Below are 19183 nucleotides of genomic sequence, written 5' to 3'. Positions count from 1 at the left end.
TGGTGCATTAAAAAGTGTTCAGTGAAGACGATGTATCGATTGTCGTGTTTATATACATGTATAAAGTGTTGACTAATCCTGTATATATCAAGTGATCTCACATGTATGTACATACAACAACAATTCTGTTTTTACGATCTGACACCATTAAGCCTCATTTATTGTGAATATATAAACTATATTCTTTCCCCTCTTCCTTTTTTTTTTTTTAAGGATCAGAGGAACTTCTACTTTTTTTTTTTTTTTCGTAGTTGGTCTTGTTAATCATTATAGCTAAATAGTTATTTTGAGAATTAAAGGAAGTTTCAATTATTTAAACAATAAATGAGAATGTTTTGTAAATTGGTGCTTTATAAATGATTTTTTTTTTCAATATTTGCAATAATAGTAGGCTTTTATGGAGAATCTATAGAATTGTTTGACTTGAGACAGATGCGAGCATTCTCAAGATATTTTTACTACACTCAGTAAACACATTTGAAAAAAAAAAGGGGGGGGCTTAAGGACAACCTTATTTAATAAACTGCTCCTTCAACCATTGACAAAAAAGAAAACATCCCTTGTGATTTAGAAAACCATCTTTTTGATTATTTAGACATGAAAAATACAAAAACAAGACATATCATTTTCCCTATTCCCCCCTTCTCCTTTTACATCTTTGCTCTAAAGAAGATTAAAGTTAAATAATATATCTATCAAGAGTTTTTTTATTATTATTATAAACATTTTCGCTGACTTGTAAATAAAAAAAAAGATAAAGCAATGTGTCTAAATAAATCATCAAAAGAGCGATACTTTATTGTGACATTTATTTCGGCAAAAGTTGTATGTGTGCCATGAATAGGATGATGGTATATAATTGCTTGTACATGTAGTGTTACATTTATGACGCAGTAGACAAAAGTTGTAATTAATGACATATTTTTATTTAAAAAGAAGAAGACCCGTTTTATGCATACAATGGACAATCTGAGGAAGCATGCTTTGTTGAGCCACAAAAGTAACAGATTTTATTTTCTTTTGAATGATGATATATTATAATGAATGATTTTGAATTATTATTTTTCGATAGTGTTGTTTTAATCATCATGTTATTGTGTATAGAAGAAGAAGAAGATGCGTGTTTAAATAATAATAATAATAATAATAAAATACAAAATTTACATGAAAATTTATTAAATGTATAAGAAAGGAAAAGAAAAACGTTAGAAAAGAAAAAGGATGTGTAAAAAACCCTTTTTATCATTGTTGCTGCTGATTTGTGAAATAAATGAAATAATCATTATTCTCTCGTTAAGGTGTAACAGAACCGAATCAAAATAAAGTGTGGGTCGAGATCGACACAGAGAGAGAAAAAAAAAAGTTATATTGGTAACACATTAAAAAAAATATGTCAATATTACAAAAAAAAAAAAAAAAAAAAAAAAAAAAAAAAAAAATGATAAAATAGGGGTAACATAAAAAGCTGGCATCATCATTTTGTATGTTGAAGCACTTCAAGTTATTATTTAATACTTTATTCTATTTTACCAAAATTTAGTTGAAATAAACTACTGCTACAGTCGATTATAAAATTAGTTGGTATCACTACTAAACATGTGTGTACGTATTGTAAATGAATAGAGTCCAATATATTCTGTAAATATTTCTGTACATGTGTAGATTAAATTAACTGGGTTACATTTGACTTTTTATTTTACTTTCTAGAAATATAAAACTTTATAGTTTATAAATATGGTGTTATGAATGGTTCTTTTTTTTTTTTTTTTTATATAACTGGATAGGCCTTGCTGCTATATCATTTGCGGCTTTTGAAATAAATTTATTATCCTTTCCAAAAGGCTATCCAATGGATAGAAAGTATTTCTTTAAATGTGAACCACTAGTACAGTTGTTAGAAAACATGTTTTGGATTCTCACAATTTAAAAGAGTTATAGTAGCAACAGTATTAGAATTCTTTCGTATGGCAAATTAGTTGTATGTATTTACTCATCTGCTGTCTAAACTAAAATCATACAAGGTTGTGGTTTAATACGTAATTAAATAAAGCTAAAAAGAACTAGACTTTGTATATTCACTTTGCTGTTATCAAAATCCCTACCCAACATACTCGATTGTTTTGCATTAAACCAAAATGTATGTACTGTAGAATCCACTATAGTCGTTCCATTTATATGCCAAATACGAAAAGCTCATAATTTAGTGTCTTTTCTTAAAACTTCTTTAAAGAATTGTTTTTATCGTGTCAACTAGAACTAAATCTATATAGCTACTTATGGATATACTTTGAATAGGTAAAGTAAAGATATGTATTAGTACTTTGGTTAATGTATCACGTTCAATAATAGCATAATAAGCTATATTATAACTAAAAACTAGAGAGCTTGTAATTAAGTTTATATAATGAGGTTCGCTTAATAAAGTAAAATGACCGAGAAGGAGCTTCTTTTTTTTATTATTGTTATTATTACTATTATTAAGGTATTCATCTTAGGTTTGTCTGAAACAACTCATAAGCATAGTAGATTTATTTGATGATCGTAGGACTTGTTCATCTATCAATTATTTATATTCAAATGCTTGTGTTTAGTAAGTAATTCATCTTCAAATTGCTATGTGGTTTGAATAAGTGTAGTAGTTATGTCTTTCCTCATATATCCAATATCAAAAGACCTTAGGAAGTTGAACTTTTTTTTTTTTTTTTTTTTTTTTTTTTTTTTTTTTTTTGCTTACTTTAACGACTATTATATATGATAATCAGAATAGCTTGTAAGTAATCATATTCGTATTATTATTATTATTATTTGCTTCCTTAATGAGTGTTCAACTTTGAGGCTTGTTAAATGTTCATCATAGGCATCAACATCTAGTACTTCTTTAAGTTTTATTTCGTATACTTCTACTCATTACCTCGATATGAATAAATCAAGTTGAATAAAGATTGCTTGAACTAAAATCTTCTTTTTGATCCTTTAGACAGGCTTGTGTATCTATAGTATGAATCAAAGTCTCAAATTCCAAAATCTCAATCTAGTTTTATGTTGTGTAATGGAAACTGCGCGTCTATGACTAAGACTCGTAATATTGCTCAGACATCCGAGATCCCAAATTCCCAAGGTTACAAATCATGAAACTAGAGCAGACTTGTGTAAAAAAAAAAATGTGTACCCATGAAAAAAAAAAAAAAAAAAAAGTGAGAAAGATCATCTAAAGAAAGTTGAAAATCCCAAGTTTTCAAAATCTCGTAAATCTACCGTCTAAGCTTCTCTCCCCTCCCTTCTATATCTTGAAGCTTCATAACTAAAGTATGTTTTGAAGTAAGAGTTATACATATACATATAAATATATATTTTTATCAGGAATTAATATTCTTTACAACCCCTATTTCTGAAAATCTGGCAGGTGTGACAGATTAGGGGAATCACTCTTTTACACTATCAAAAAAAAAAAAAAAGTATGTCACATACTTCAGAAAAAATAGTGTTATATTGAAGAGTACGTATTTCTCTTTGATAAATCTTAGTTTTATCTAATAAAAGTGATAGAAAGATCAACCTAGTGAAACGGAAGACTTTAGTTATATAGTCAGCAGTGTCTGTTTACTCACATTTACCGATTAAATAATCCAATAAAATATCTTTGGAGTTCTAGGATAAGTTGAAAGAATATACTCATTTTGATGCTGATACTTTTAATACATTTCTTTTTTTTTTATACAGGTATTCATTATAATTTTATTCTATCATTGTTCTCAGTTAAGATGAGAAGGGCAGTACATATAATGCGTACAATAAACTAAGACCTTATTCTAAGTAACTTATCAAATCTATGCCTCCCTTTTTTATCTAATATAATTCACAACTCTACAATAGTATCACTTTTTTCTTCTTCTCAATGTTATTTGATGGATATTCTGTAGAAATAGTAATCTAGTAGTAGTAGAAATAGTCATAGTATCTAAAAAAAATAGGATTAGTGCCATTTGCTATTGATCTGATAATATGCTTCCATATACCTAAGAACTATCATTTGCTTGATAATTCATCAAATTAAAACAAACAAAGAAAGAAGCACTTACTTACTTACTTATTTACCAACAAACGTACATTAAGCATCAACCTCTTTCAGTTTGTTTACTTGCGTGATATTTGTATTTCCCCCCCCGTTTATTCAGCCATATTCATGATACTTGTTCATTTTATGCACCAACTCAGAAAAGATAGCCTCAACGTTTTTTTTTTTTTTTTTTTTTTTTTTTTTTTTTTTTTTTGCTTGAATCAATCTTTCAGCTTCTGGTAAAAATTATTAGATGCGGCATTGAAGAAAAGTTCAAAATAAAAGACGAAGAAAAAAAAAGAGAGAGAGAAAGAGAGAAAGAGAGGTTTCTTATATAATGAGTGTTAGATCAAGGTATGAAAAATAGATGGACAGATTGTTTTATCAAACTCTTTTAAAAGAAGGAAATAAGACTAAAGAACTAAGATAATTTAAACAAAGTTAAGGACGTATGTATATTATTTCTAAGATTAAGGATTTGTGCGCTAATCAAGATAATGCTTTGCAGTTTGTTATGATTGTAGATATAAGGTTACTAGCACAATTGCTTACTATTATAATATTTATTATTACTATTATAGTATTACTATTAGTATATAATATATCTACTTGTTATTATCATTACTCCCTTCCCCCCCAAAAAAAAATGGTATATTACTCGTTTAGGTTGTTTTTCTATACAGTATATGTATTCAAGTTGTATTTTACATTAGTTTTGATACGAACTATTACTCTTTCTAAATATTATCATTTGGCTTCTCTTCTATCTCTAGATAGTTAGATTCATATATTTTGTAACAATTTATATAATTTAAGGTTTAATGTTATAATGATATTATTATGTAATTTATTGCTATTCGATTTTATGTCAGGCTGTTATTTTTGCCATCGGCACCTGAGTTATAAAAAAAAAAATGGAAAGAATGATCTGCCTTTGCAAAAGCGTACTGTCACTGGGGGAAGTATAGCATTCAATGATGAAACAAATATAAATTATTCGAGGATTCAATGGTAAAACATAAGTCTGTGCCAGAGAAGAATTGTCTTTATAGGACCATCATAATCTGAATTATAAATATAAGCTTAGTGGTCGAGGCATTTCTTTTTTTTTTTTTTTTTTTTTTTTTTTTTTTTTTTTTTTTTTAGTTGTATTACTAGCTTAATCATGAAGATAGATTCCAAGTAGTTTTACAACATTCTTTAGGAAAATATATGTATATTTTTAAGAATGCTGAATAATTGTAAGCTAAAAATTAAGAATGTGTTTTTTTTTTTTTTTATTTCGGCATATGTTTAAAAGATTTTATGATCATCATATCAAAGTACTTAATTAGCTAGAAGCTTTACCGGATTTAAGTATAAATGAATGATATAACACAAAGAAAATGCTTAATAAATTACATTGATGTAACATAGACTAAGTATATCAGAAATAACTAACTAACATATATTATATATTGAATTTTTAAATTAACGCCTAGTGGAATCGACATAATTAAAAACTTCTTTCATTTTCAGTCAACAAGCCTAATAGTATAAATCTTTGATTGATTGAATCTTGTCGATTGTCTCCAATTACAAGAGTAGTACAAGCTCTTTTCGATCATCGTGACCCGAATTTCAAGTTTTTAGATTAGAACCAACAAGAAAGACAGAGTAGCAATTTCTTGCCTTTATAAAAAAAAAAAAAAAAAAAAAAAAAATAGAGCCAATAATCATATTATAAATCCGAAGCCAGAGATGCTCTTTTTTTGTTTCATCTACGATTAAAGAATAATTTTATTTAAAAAATTAAAAAATGACCAATGAGCACATTAGCATTTATATGCTGCTTTGCCCTGGTCAGATTGCTATATATATATATATATATATGTATGTATGTATGTATATATAAAAAAAAGGAAAGAAAAACCCTTTTGGGATAAAAGGGAAAATGTTAAAGTGTATGTATAAGTGATAATAGTTAACTATCGGAAAATCGTTGTTGTATTGAAAGAAGATGATAGTCAGAGGGTTTAGGGATTTGGGAGTGAAGCTAGATAGTCCATCTCCAAGCAGAATTGCACATATGGAAGGCCAGCGTATGAGCCAGGCATCAATTGATTTTCTCACTTTCTTAGTATGAAATATTGATGGTAATAGATTCAAGAGATAAGAGAACGGATCTTCAATAGATTTGGGCATCTGAAGGTTTATTGTATCCTCAGTTTTTACACTTCAAATTCAGCCAGAAATTAGACGAAAAGAAAAAAAAAATCAGTTTTCGGATGTATGTAAGTTACCTGCATCATACGTTTACTCTATTAGTATTTCCTCCCTCAGAAGAAACGTCGTCGGAAGGCATAGAGCAGATTTTTTTGGAAGTGGAGATGGCGGTGCTTGTTGAAGCACGTTTTGATGTTTCCCTTTTGAATCTAGAGAGGCGACCAAGGACTTGCCTGTGGCTTAACACAATATCTCTAAAATTCAAAACGGTAGCCAAGTCTCTGTTCCAGAGTCGAGAAGGCACTAAACATTTTTGATTTGTACATCTGGCGAAAGAAAATATAAGAAATTGTCTTTTTTTTAAAAGAAAAACAAATAAAATAAAATTGATGTTTACCGTAACAGGCCGTGGCACTCAACTACTGGATGCTTGCCTCGTATATACGGTCGAAGGTTCTTGACATAAGGAAATTTTTTCAACTTCCCATTTTTACATTTGGGGCAGAACGACGACGTCTTGTATTCGTCAAACAAGTATAATTGTAGCCCTTCTTTCTTCAACATCCTCCTCATACCAACACCTCTGATAGGTTCGTGATATTTTGTATTACTGGCGGACCAGTTGCCAAAAACAAGTACACAGTCTTCACCAAATTTTCGCTTTAACGTCTTTGCCAGACGGGCATCTGATTGTTTCCTATTGATATAAGAAGGAAGCTTTATTTTCCTGAAAGGAAGTGATCCAAGATAATCACATCGATAATAGTTTGAAAGTAGATCACTTGCATCCCGTCTTGCTTCTAAATATCTAGAGTACTTCTGGAAATCAACTGTCGAAGTGGAATGCGTAGTCAAGGACTTCTCCAAATCACTGACTATCTTGGGCTTGTTTTGCTGATGAAATTTTCTAAATTTCCTTGAATTTATCTCCTTAGCCCTTTGATTACTGGTGTATCGATATATGAAGCCATCATGTCTTGATTCGCATTTCTCGCCCATGCAAATTAACATATCCCTTCTATCAGGATCTATAAATACGCACTTGTTGGTGGTACGTTGATGCTCTTCGTTGTTCAACTTATCGATGTATTGAAACTCGTTATTATCTGTTTGCAAACGTTTACTGATGTTTTTTGTGCCGCCTTTGCTGGTTTCCTTATTTTGTTTCAATATCGAGGCCCCAACACTATCTGTATGGATCATCCCACGAAACTTGAGTGACTTTGCATCACCTTGATCTTTTAGGGCCTTGCAGGAAATGTTGACGACTTTTCCTCCCAAATAAGGTTTTTATTTAGTTTTGATCTTTGGGAATCTTCCAAAATATTGTTATTCAATATCATAGACTCAATGGTGACATAACATGATATATGAGTTCGCCTTAATGAGAAGCATGCGAATGATTTGGAACCTAAACATTCATATAAATCAGCTAATTTATAATATGCTTTTAAGTGAGCAATAGGATTCGCTTTGCAGTCATAATAAATGTTGTTGTTCTTGAATTTATATTGTAAACTATAAATGCCAACAAAAATCTCGTATATTTGCGATCGCTTCTTCGGTTAACTGATCCACGGTTAAATTTTGGATATTTCCTGAAGCAACTGATAACTTCAATTGAGCGCAAAGTTGTGTTATCTCATTTTCAATGATTTTTTTTTTTAGTCTCTTCTTCGGCCAGTTTTTGCTTTTTCAATATTTTTCTTCTTGCCGCTGTTCTGTCTTTTTGCTGTGTCAGTAAATTTATGAACATCCTTAGCTTATTGCCAAATTGCAGCATGATGTCATTTTTGTAGGCAGTATCTATCTTTGCGCACTCATATACAGCAATTTTGCTGAGAATATTTCAATTCTATGGGGGTATAGCCACATAATCCACAATATTCGTTCAAGTAGTTCTTAATCAAATTTCTAAACCCTGTGATTTTAATTGATTTTGTAGGTAGTAACTTCTTCGTATGTTGCACAAGTGACGAAAAAAAAAAAACTTGTATGTAAAAGTATTTTTTAGCATATTTTTTCGATATCGAATGCTTCACATCTTTTTAATTCACTGATGAATATAAATTTGATTAGAGCAAAAATGTGAATCACAAGTGTGTTTATGGTGCGCACGAGTTTTTTGAACCTTGGGAGGTATTCGGGTTTCCACCCTATCCCAGATATAGAGTTTTTAATCGTTATTACTTTTAAAGGATCCACTTTTAATTACTTATGATAAATAAAAAGAAGAAAGGGTAGGAAGAATAAAAAAATAAATAAATAAATTGACAACTGTCGTATTTGAGATTTGGTTACCTCTTGGTAAACCCCAAGCCTACCCCTTCCATCCAAATGAACTCTTCACACACTCACATAGTTTTTCTTGTTTGCATATGCATATCCGCCTTCAGATACCCAAATCTATTGAAGATCCATTCTCTTATCTCTTGAATCTATTACCATCAACATTTCATACTAAGAAAGTGAGAAAATCAATTGATGCCTGGCTCATACGCTGGCCTTCCATATGTGCAATTCTGCTTGGAGATGGACTATCTAGCTTCACTCCCAAATCCCTAAACCCTCTGACTATCATCTTCTTTCAATACAACAACGATTTTCCGATAGTTAACTATTATCACTTATACATACACTTTAACATTTTCCCTTTTATCCCAAAAGGGTTTTTCTTTCCTTTTTTTTATATATATACATATATATATATACATATATATATAGCAATCTGACCAGGGCAAAGCAGCATATAAATGCTAATGTGCTCATTGGTCATTTTTTAATTTTTTAAATAAAATTATTCTTTAATCGTATAGCTTGCTGGGAGAGTTTTTGTGCTGGATACAACAGCGTCACATACGATATGGTTCCTGTAAATGGCTATTCACATTACTTAACAGCCGCTTGTGTTGAACTCGCTACTACGTACACAAATGCCATTGTAGAAGTTTTTGAATCAAGAGTAAAGTCATATATGATGTATGAGATTTCAAAATTATTCACACAGGTAAATTCGCACAAAATTAGATTATTATTTACAAACTGACCCATTAATTCCATCGCTATTCTAGCAATTTTCATATAAGAAACAGTATTTATAACTATTGCTATCAATGTATCTGCAGTGGTTCGCCAGTCTGGCCCAATGAACTACCTGAAAAGTACAACGATAAAAAAATTAGATATTAACACAATATTACGTGAATTATCGTCAATTGATATGCCCAAGCCTATTACTTTAATAAGTCTGTTTGCCTCTTCTGGAGCCTATATACCCTTCTTAGCCCACATATTAAAAAAAAAGTAAACAATATCATGAAGAATCCCAGAGAAGTCCTGGCAGGCAAGATCAGCAAGATCGTATTTATCTCCCTCGTCTTTTTTTCGTTTTTTCCAGTACCCTCCTTAAAATGGAGGTTCGTATCCATATATGCCAACGCTCTTTCTGTTTTTGCTAGGATTAAATTGCCTACCACTTATGAAGCCAAACTAGAAATGTTCAATACAGTGTTTGATTTCACAAGATTGAAGATAAATAGGCAATTACTATATATTGCTTCTAGTGTTGATGACTCACAATCTAAAATACACAGCTTTCAAGACCTCCAAAACCCGGATAGACAAAAAAAGATCACATTCTCAAATGTCATTAAAACCGATGGATTTTCAGCTGATGTGGTTCTATTGCAAAAAATTACAAACAGTACAGATGAATACAGATGCCTATCTAGTGAAGACGTAGAAATTTTCCAATTGGGAGATGCTATAAAGAATGAAAACTTGGCTGATGTTTCTCTTTGCGGGCTGGATCCCAATCGATATCAGGTTTTTGCTGCTGCTTATGGGGAGGGTGATGAATCCCATCAAACCAGGTGATGCTCTACTAAAGAGTACTATACCGTAACAGGGTCTACAAGACACGCAAAGAGAGAAACAAAAAAAATGTCTCGAGAAAATATAGAGGATATACTTTTCAACATTCCTACAACCAAGACAGCTGTTCTTTCAAACTATTTGCAATACATAACTTATACCCTCTTACATCTAAACAGAATACTAGTATTTAACAACTTCTCAACTACTGAAAGTCGCTTTCACCTATACCAGGGAATTCAAAAGGCCAGACAAGAAATAGCCAATGTCCTCATTAATGGTGGAAAAGAAATACAATAAGGCCAGAAGAAAGAACACAAAGAAGAATAGGAAGAAGAGGAAGAAAAGAAAGAAGAGGAGAGACAAATAAGTTCCCCAGCAGACAAAGTGAGTATACTAGCATCAAAGCAGAGAGACAAACACTATATTCATCAACTATTATTTTAGGAACACCAAGAAGCTTTGGAAGCTCCAACCTTTCAAATACGATAAGAGTAAATTGCCTGTTATAGCTTTCGGAAATGGCATGTTCGGAAAAGATGGTGTACATTTGAAGGGTCTCGGGGTGGGAGTGACAGGAGTTCTTTACAAACAACTCAAAATAAGACAGAAATCAGGGGAACTTTTACTTGCTTCTGTAGATGAGTTCAAGACTTCAAAGGTACAACAAGATTTACCAAAACTGGTCAAAGAATAATTTATTAATACTGTAAATATAGACCTGTCATACATGTCTTCAAACATGCTTGACTGATGCTTACATTGGGTTGCACAGTGTTCAAACTTGCCAAAGTTATAGAATAATGTGGCAACGCGACGTCAACGCGTCAAAAAATATATTCAAGATCTCAAGACAAGTGATTGGTGGTCATGGGCATCCACGAAAGTTCACGAGAGAACAATAGGTCTTGTTTTTTTTTATATCGCCGTCTCGTATACGGTTTCTCTTGTTAAAGAGATTTAGATATTTACAGGTATGCTGTATCTAATTTTTTTTTTTTTTCGTCCAGAAAAAAATCTTATTCTCCTCTCTCCATTTTCGTATTCCTGTCCCAATTTAATTTTTGAATGACCCAATTATTTTTTTATTGGCCCAACCTAGTTTCCCAGACTGTACAATGTAAACATCTTTTGTGTAGGATTCCACTTTTCTGAAATTATGTATTTTCTATCTAATTAATTAAAGGATCTATTTTTTATAAAATGTCCTGCAAGACTGAAAAAGATTGAAACACATGTAGTTATGATAGTATTAGCGTAACTGTGAAGTATTATACTTTGGCTTTTGTTAATCACAAAATACATCTATTGATCAAATGAAACTCTTGACTTTATGAAACCAAGTGTTTGCTCCTCATTCTTTTACCCGAATAATAATTATAAAAAAAGGGGAGGGTACACTTAGATTGCAGACACATTATCATCATCACTGTAATTCAAACATATACAAAGATCTTTAATACTTTATTCAAAATAATAATACATATAATTAAACTCTCTTCAGTGAGGAAATAAAAGACAATACTTTCCAATAGTTCAACTCCTTTTGCACCACTTGTTTCTACCTTAGAATGCTCTCTTAATCAACACATCCTCAAAGATGTCATTATACATTTTAGTCAAAAATAATAATAATAAAATTAATATAAAATAGAAATGCTATACTAACTTTTTGTTTTATTTAAACAATGATCTTTCTTGTCCATTATGATTAAAGTATTTCAGGACAAGATTCATTTAATCAACCCTCGATCATCAGAATATTTTTATTCAATTTTTACTCTTGTTTCAAAGATGACCTGAAAATAATAATAAAAAATTAACTCAAACCGAAGTCTTTTGTTTCAATATAATTTTTACTTGCTGCGTTTCTGAAAGCTTTTTTTTTTTTTTATTTATTTATTTATTTATTTATACATATATATTTATATTTGTATACATATACATATACATATAATATATATATTGTTACTGTTATTGTTATTGTTATTAGACGTATGGAAAAAGCGATAGATACTTTCATAAATAATACAACAGCTTCAATTCCAATTACAGCAGCAGCAGCAGCAAAAACAATCATGACAAATTCTATGTTTAGTTACATTATTAAGGAGAAACCAAAAAAAAATTTAATTGTCCTAAGTAGTGATGAAGAAGATGAAGACATCCTGTCCTTTAATGTTGATCACGAGAATCATCAAAATTTACGACCTACCAAGTTGAGGAAACTAGAAGGTAGTAAAGATGCCCCTATTGCTTTAGATGATTCTGATGATGATGAAGAAGTTATCAATAATAACGTTGATTTAACCGTGGATGATGAAAAGGAAAATCAAGATCAAACTTCTAATCAACAGCTACAGATAAAACATGAGATGATGAACGATCTTCCTGCTCTTTATCCTACATCCTCACAATCTTTTATTACTGATTCCAAATCTATTGAATTAAAACAAGAACAATACGCAACAAGCAGTCAAACAGTATTACCAATTAAGGACGAAGTTATTAGAGAGAATTTACATGAATCTCTTGCTTCTAATAATATAGAAGAACTACCATTTATACCCTCTTCTCTTTCAGAACCTGTACCTGTTACATCACCATCCCCACAATTGCGAAATATACCTCTGTCTAATACTGAAGCTAATTCTATTCCTGCTCCAACCGCAATCGCTGAAAATGAGCTGATTACCGATACTATGAATTTAGAAATTACTACAGAACCAATGGAACTAGTAAGCTTTATCAGATAAAAAAAAAAAAAAAATGTTGTCAATTTATTTACTTATTTTCACCTTTTAGGATGAAGAACAACAAATGATAATAGATACCTTTATACCACCAAATACAGAAAAAATAGAACTCTTACGTATGATGGAAGTATATCTTCAGTCTGTAACTGAACCATCAGTACCTATACCCACATCTAATGCCCTTTTAGAAACACCACGTACTCGTCGTACACGTTCTAGAGATAAACTTCCTAATAACAGCCGCCAGCTTAAGGATTGCCAATCACCCTCACTATCTAATATCCACCAAGTATCTGATACACCATATGTTCCAACATGTGTTTGGTATAATTCAAATTGGGAAGATTGGGCTCAATTAGATGTGGCTGACATCTTGCATTATCCTTTTCAACCTTATGAAGTTGAAATTATAAAGAATTGTGTCAGTAAACAGGTAACAAAGAGAGCAAAGATTGGTAGGGATATGGTTGATTTCTGGCAGTATGTGTCTACTTTATTACCAGGTAGAACACCAACAGAATGTAGATACTTTTGGGCAGATTATCTAGAAGGCAATCATCAAATGTTTAATAAGGCAATCATAGTGAGACGTCATAAAGGTGAGTATCATTCATGTTTGTATTACACATCTATTTTTTATTTATACATATCTATCTATAAAGCTCGACCTAGATATAGATCTCGATGTGAAGTAAAAGCTAAATGCTCCATTGTTGGACGCATGAACACTACAGCAATGAAAGACATTCTTTTAGCTAATATGAAAAGAGAGCAAAAGATCAATCAAGGTAGTGGGGATGCTATTTCTTTAGCTATCTTTAAAGACCCAGCAAAAGGGTAAATATCATGAACCTCTTCTTCTTGTACTTTACTTTGGTTTATTATTAATCTTTATTATTATTATTATTATTAGTATTCGATTGGCGATAGGATCAGTATGTGATGAAAATGTACAATATAATCTACCTGGTAACTTACGATTATGGACCTCGAAAACGAATGACTGCAAATTGCTAAAAGGTCATCGAACTGGGAATACAACAGAAAATAGTACAGACTCACCAGGTAAAAGAAATAATAATAATAAATGAAAGGAATACTTTTTTGATAGCTAATTTATATAAAAATAGCTATTTGGAGGACAGTTACTGATGTCAAAATGTCAAAGGATCAAACCTTAATTTATTCAGCATCCCATGATGGTATTGCAAACATTTGGAGAGCAAGAGATGGTAAACTTGTATCGACATTAAGTAAGTATTAAATATATATGTATGTGTACTTGTAATATATTCAACATCTTGCTTTCTTTCTTAAAAAGAGTACCACTGTAAACCCATTAATCAAATTGCAGTTAATTACGCTTGTAATGAGAATGTATTGGCAACCTGTTCAGATGATGGATCAGCTACAGTATGGAGAATGGATAGATCTGGAAAGAAAGGATCTGGTGTTGCCTGCGAATTGGATCTTGATTTTTATTCGGATCCCCATGTTGATTGTGCTGAATTTGGACATCATGCATCATCCGAGTCATTATTCCTAGGCATCAACAACAAAGATTTAGAACGTCCTGGCTGTGTAAATTATATACATGTGTATAAACGTTTTTTTTCTTTTGCTAATTCTTTATATAGGTGGAAGCGTATAATATTGTTTCAGGTAGATCATGTACACGGTTTGATTCTATGAAAGGTTGTGTTTCTAGTTTAGCTGTATCAAACACAGGGAGATATATTGTTTCTGGAAATTATAATCGATTTGATGATATGTCAGGGGATAAACATATTCACTTGCATGATTTTAGAATTCCTAAAAATGTACGCACATTTCGTTCGGGTCATGCTGATGTCAATGTCGTTGCCATCAGTCCATGTGAACGATTTGTTGCTTCCGGTAATGCAGATAAAGAACAAAGTGAAGTGGTTATATTTGATGTTCGATATCATCAAAGAAAATTGCATATACTCAGTCATAAACGTAAGCCTTTTTTTTTCTTAAAAAAAAAAAAGAAACCATTTAACGTTAATCATATATATTTTTTTTTTCAAATCAAATATAGAATCACCTGAGATTCGATCCTTGATTGCACCCGATTCCAGTATAGGTATTGGTGGTTTATATTGGATGTCAAATAGTCGTACAATTATTACAGGTGGAGGTGATGCAACAGTTAAAGTCTGGAGTATTGAAGGAGCAACACAATTACTAAAAACGTATCCAACATCAAATTGTGTTACTAGTTTAGCTGTAAATGAGGAAACTATGACAGTTGCTGCAGGCGTTGCTGGCGCTGAAGGCATTGTACATGTCTGGCATCCATAAATTCTAAGATATGTATATACATGTACTATATAATCATACCCCCCACACCTACTACCCTCATCTTTATGTGTGCTGTATAATCAGTACATTGAGTTTTTTTTTTTTTTTTTTTATGTTTATATATATAATGTGATATAAATTATTTATTTAATAAATATAGAAAAGCACGATATTACATGAGTAAAATAGTATATACACATAATTGTTTTTTTTCCTTTTCTTTTCTTTTTTATTGAATTATATTATGAAGACTAAATTAATTGGATTTTTTGATAAAATTATTGCTAGTGTCATTTGTAGTACTATCACCTTTTGTACCAGCTAATTTCATATTCTCTATGTTAGAGATATGGGCGTACTTTTGATGATTGTTTACATCATAAGCAGAGCGTGGCTGATCATGCAAGGATTCAATTGTATTAGAGTTATCTTGATGATGATGTTGATCTTTATCAGATGCAAGACCCATCTGACGAAGGGCAGAGGTAGTTTTATCCATGAGAGTTTGAGTGATACCGCCGCTATGATGATCTGAAGAACCCTTTTCTGTATTGTTATTACCATTATCAGAAGTTTGTTTCTCCTTAGGATAATAATGACCATAATCCTTCTTTTCTTGTTGTTGTTGTTGTTGTTGTTGTTGACCAACAATAGCATACCCTGTAGCAGGAGGAGCACTCACGATATGTTGAGGGTGTTCACTATCTCCTATATAAGTATTTTCAGCAGATTGATTGCTTAATGGTTGTTGTACTTGTTGTTCATCAACAACATCCATCAATGGCAAAGGTTCAGCATGATGAGATTGTCTTGACTCTTCTTTGTAGTGTCCAGCAGCAGCAGCAGAGTTGTTGTTGTTGTTGTTGTTGTCATTATCATGACGTTCAGCAACACCTACACCTGTAGCAAATGGAGTTACCCTTTGTTGGGGATGTTGATTATCATGAAAGGAGCGATGTTCCATCGTGTTGTCATGACTTAATGGGATAGCATCTGCATGAGTTGGATCGTATTGCCTCTTCTGATATTGACTACCTGTTGTTGTATCTTGACGATTTCCTACAACAGTAGAGAATCCTGTACCATAGGGAGCGGTGTCATGGGAGGGGTGTTGACTATCATTAAATGATTTGTGAGTTAATGTATTCTTATCTCCAAGAGGTAAGGCATCAGCATGAGACAAACTTTGATTGTTGTTACGGTGTGTTGCATGACCATGACCGTGACCTTGCTCTGGGAGACTATAGCCAGTACCAACAGGAGAGATAGATTGCTTTGGATGTTCATTATTGTTGAAAGCTGCCTTGGTTAAAGGTGTTTGACCTATGGCAGTACAAGGGAACTGACTAGCGTGAACTGGGGGTACACTACGTTTCTGTTGTGGGAAAGTATTGTTGTCGATAGGCTTCTCTCCCTTTTGATCAACAGTATAGTTGAGAGGTAAATTATCCAAATGTAATTTTCCAGTGCCGCCACTATGATCTTTACCACCGGTTGCGGCATGTTGATCTTTGATACCATTATTATCAGCCAGATATTCTTTATCCATAGGAGGCGCTTGATCAACAGTATGATTCAGAGGCAAGTTTTCCATATTCAAATTATTTGTGTTTTCTGTAGTAGTATTGGCTTGATGTTGTTGTTGTTGTTGACTATGATCCCACTTATCTTGGTTGTCATGATGGTGGTAGTCATCGTCTTCTTTATTCTTGTGTTTGCCTAATCCGAAGAGACCACCGATAGCAGCAGCGATACCACTGCCTGCAGCAGCTAGACCCTCTGAACTCATCAAGCCCTTCCCATTTCCTTCATTCTGTTGGGAGGTTGATTTTGTAATAGTATCATCATCATCAGCCTTAGAATCATCCACCGATCTTCCTCTCATCTCATGGCGGCTTCTATCATCAGTAGTACCCACATGACGAGCTGTTAAAGGTCCTTGACTACTTCTACTACTACTAGAGACATCTTTTTCCTGTTGCTTGTTTTTGTCAAGGCCATAATTTGATTCTGTCTTGGGGATTTGACCTTCTTCAATGGTGGTAGAACCTAAATCAGTTCGCTTTTTAGGAGTATTTAATTCAGTTGCAAGGATTCCTGTAGTAGGATGTGATCCGAGAGAAGCATGACCTGCGGGAGAAGAAGTATCATTTGCTGTGATAGCCTTAGAATCAATTCCTTTAGAGTCATGAACAGCGAAAGGAGCGTGTTTATTATCCGACTCCTTTGTTATGTTAGAAGAGGACTTGTGGGTGTTATCGATAGGATTGTCATGAGTACGATCTGATCTCATCGGGTTATTATCAGTAGCAGCGGCGACACGAGGATGAATACCCTGTTGGTTATTGTCTTGATAACTGGGTCGTTCACCATGAATGGAGGGCTCCTGAACATTACGACAGAAGGGGTGCGTTTTATCTTCCACATGCTCCTTTGAGATATTATCATGTGTATGAAAGCAAGGGCTTTGACCATGGATAGCAGGTTCATAGTCACTATTTGTAGCATCCTTGAGGGCAGCAGGAGATGACTTGGCCTTCTTTTGGTTTTCAGAAGAAGAAGAAGGAGGAAGACCTTTTTGAGGCCAAGTACTTGGCATAGACTCATGTTGATTAAAGTCCTTTTCCTGGCTATCTGTATTTGTTCCTAAAAGGGTAGCAGCAGCACCAGAGGCAGCAGCAACAACACCTGAAGCAGCAGCAGAAGCCATATTAGCTAAACTGTTTTTATTGTTGTGTTGTTGTTGTTGTTGCTGATCCTCTTCATGTTCCCTTGTATTAGCCTTACTATCTCGTTCGGTCTTGATATCAGCAGGAACTGTAGAGGAAATGATAGTTGTTGTTGTTGTCTTTACAGGATGAGAACTCAAACCGCCAGAGGAAGCAATTGGGCTAGTATCCTTCATGATGTGAGAATTCTGTTTATTGGCAGAGCTACTACGTCTTTTACCAGCAGAAGGTAAGGTTGTAATCGATCCACGGAAAAGACTATCTTGATCAAGAGAAGAACGAGATTGAGGATGACTTTCAGTAGTAAGAGAATCACCAAAGAAAGTGATATCTTTCTCATGTCTTGAATCACGATTCTGAGCAGGTAAAGCATAGCCATGTTCTTCCTTTTTAGAAAACATGTTCTGTGGAGGAGCGGTTGCTAATTTACCAAGTTCATCCTTCTTCATGTTATTATCATGTTCATGATGATGACGAGAAATCATGTCTTCTGGTCCTCTTTTCAATTCTGAGCTTTGATTCATGGTATATTCTGGATGAAGCATATAACCACCAAAGTCACTGGGATATACATTGACAGGCTCACGCTGAGGTTGAGCAGCAGAAGAAGTAAGGTCATCTACAGTTAATTGTTCAAAACGATCATTTAAATTACGTTGATTATTCAAAGTAGAATCACTATTCCCAATTAAAATGTTAGTATATTTAGAAGGTTTCTTTTTTTCCTTTTTTTTTTTAAAAAAAATAAAATAAAGAGTATAAAGATGATAGACATACATATGGTCATTATCTGAACCTATATCTTGACCTAATTGATTATTGTTTGAAAGAAATTTATTTTGTTGACTCATAATATTAAATAAACTAAATAAAATGGAAGAAATCTATTGTAAAATACAATCAACTTTATATGGGTATATTAGTAAAAAAAAAATGAATAAATTAGGGTTAGCCTCAATTTTTTATACTAATGTTATTTGACATGAAAAACTGTTCAACAACTGATCTACGTTACTTTTACGGTGAAACATTATTCTATACTTGCTTCATTATGATCTAATAGTAGACTAAATAATATACAACAACATAAATAACTTTATTTACATAAATGTATTAGCAAATAATGATGCAAAATTGATCTTTATACTACCATTACCACTGTCAAATTGAGAGTGCTGCATAAATGTTTCAATGATGCCGTAATTAGGATCTAGTTCTACGTAATACAAAAAAAAAAA

General features: G+C 32.4%; 7 protein-coding genes across 7 annotated transcripts; 4 read left to right on the top strand and 3 right to left on the bottom strand.

Annotated features, from left to right (window-relative positions):
• Positions 1-6344: 6344 nt before the first annotated feature.
• BX663DRAFT_532908 (uncharacterized protein) lies at positions 6345-7681 on the bottom strand (the record flags this gene model as incomplete). Its single annotated transcript, XM_051530491.1, has 3 exons — positions 6345-6588; positions 6660-7530; positions 7621-7681. The coding sequence occupies 3 exons, from the start codon at positions 7679-7681 to the stop codon at positions 6345-6347; spliced, it is 1176 nt and encodes a 391-aa protein (XP_051379191.1).
• A 229-nt stretch (positions 7682-7910) lies between these two features.
• Positions 7911-8102, bottom strand: BX663DRAFT_441612 (uncharacterized protein; the record flags this gene model as incomplete). Its single annotated transcript, XM_051523470.1, has 1 exon — positions 7911-8102. A coding segment is annotated over one exon (192 nt), but the record flags the coding sequence as incomplete, so codon positions are not given.
• A 447-nt stretch (positions 8103-8549) lies between these two features.
• On the top strand, positions 8550-9441 carry BX663DRAFT_215222 (uncharacterized protein). Its single transcript, XM_051521777.1, has 2 exons — positions 8550-9269; positions 9334-9441. The coding sequence occupies exon 1, from the start codon at positions 8641-8643 to the stop codon at positions 8992-8994; it is 354 nt and encodes a 117-aa protein (XP_051379189.1). The 5' UTR covers positions 8550-8640; the 3' UTR covers positions 8995-9269; positions 9334-9441.
• Positions 9442-10024: 583 nt separating this feature from the next.
• Positions 10025-10683, top strand: BX663DRAFT_521780 (uncharacterized protein; the record flags this gene model as incomplete). The annotated part of the gene is made up of 3 exons (XM_051529288.1): positions 10025-10112; positions 10152-10321; positions 10466-10683. Coding segments are annotated over 3 exons (375 nt in total), but the record flags the coding sequence as incomplete, so codon positions are not given.
• BX663DRAFT_521773 (uncharacterized protein) lies at positions 10680-11132 on the top strand (the record flags this gene model as incomplete). Its single annotated transcript, XM_051529287.1, has 2 exons — positions 10680-10817; positions 10897-11132. Coding segments are annotated over 2 exons (225 nt in total), but the record flags the coding sequence as incomplete, so codon positions are not given.
• Positions 11133-12213: 1081 nt separating this feature from the next.
• On the top strand, positions 12214-15309 carry BX663DRAFT_578743 (WD40-repeat-containing domain protein; the record flags this gene model as incomplete). Its single annotated transcript, XM_051532181.1, has 8 exons — positions 12214-12873; positions 12941-13490; positions 13554-13728; positions 13805-13956; positions 14022-14144; positions 14213-14472; positions 14529-14871; positions 14954-15309. The coding sequence occupies 8 exons, from the start codon at positions 12214-12216 to the stop codon at positions 15214-15216; spliced, it is 2526 nt and encodes an 841-aa protein (XP_051379186.1). The 3' UTR covers positions 15217-15309.
• Positions 15310-15472: 163 nt separating this feature from the next.
• BX663DRAFT_489328 (uncharacterized protein) lies at positions 15473-18796 on the bottom strand (the record flags this gene model as incomplete). Its single annotated transcript, XM_051524882.1, has 2 exons — positions 15473-18623; positions 18723-18796. 2 exons carry the CDS (start codon positions 18794-18796, stop codon positions 15473-15475), a joined length of 3225 nt encoding a protein of 1074 aa, XP_051379185.1.
• Positions 18797-19183: the final 387 nt, after the last annotated feature.

This window comes from Cokeromyces recurvatus (assembly GCF_025118155.1).
Source record: "Cokeromyces recurvatus strain NRRL 2243 chromosome Unknown BX663scaffold_32, whole genome shotgun sequence".
NCBI classification, from domain to species: domain Eukaryota; kingdom Fungi; phylum Mucoromycota; class Mucoromycetes; order Mucorales; family Mucoraceae; genus Cokeromyces; species Cokeromyces recurvatus.
This window is presented reverse-complemented; position numbering and strand designations above follow the sequence as displayed.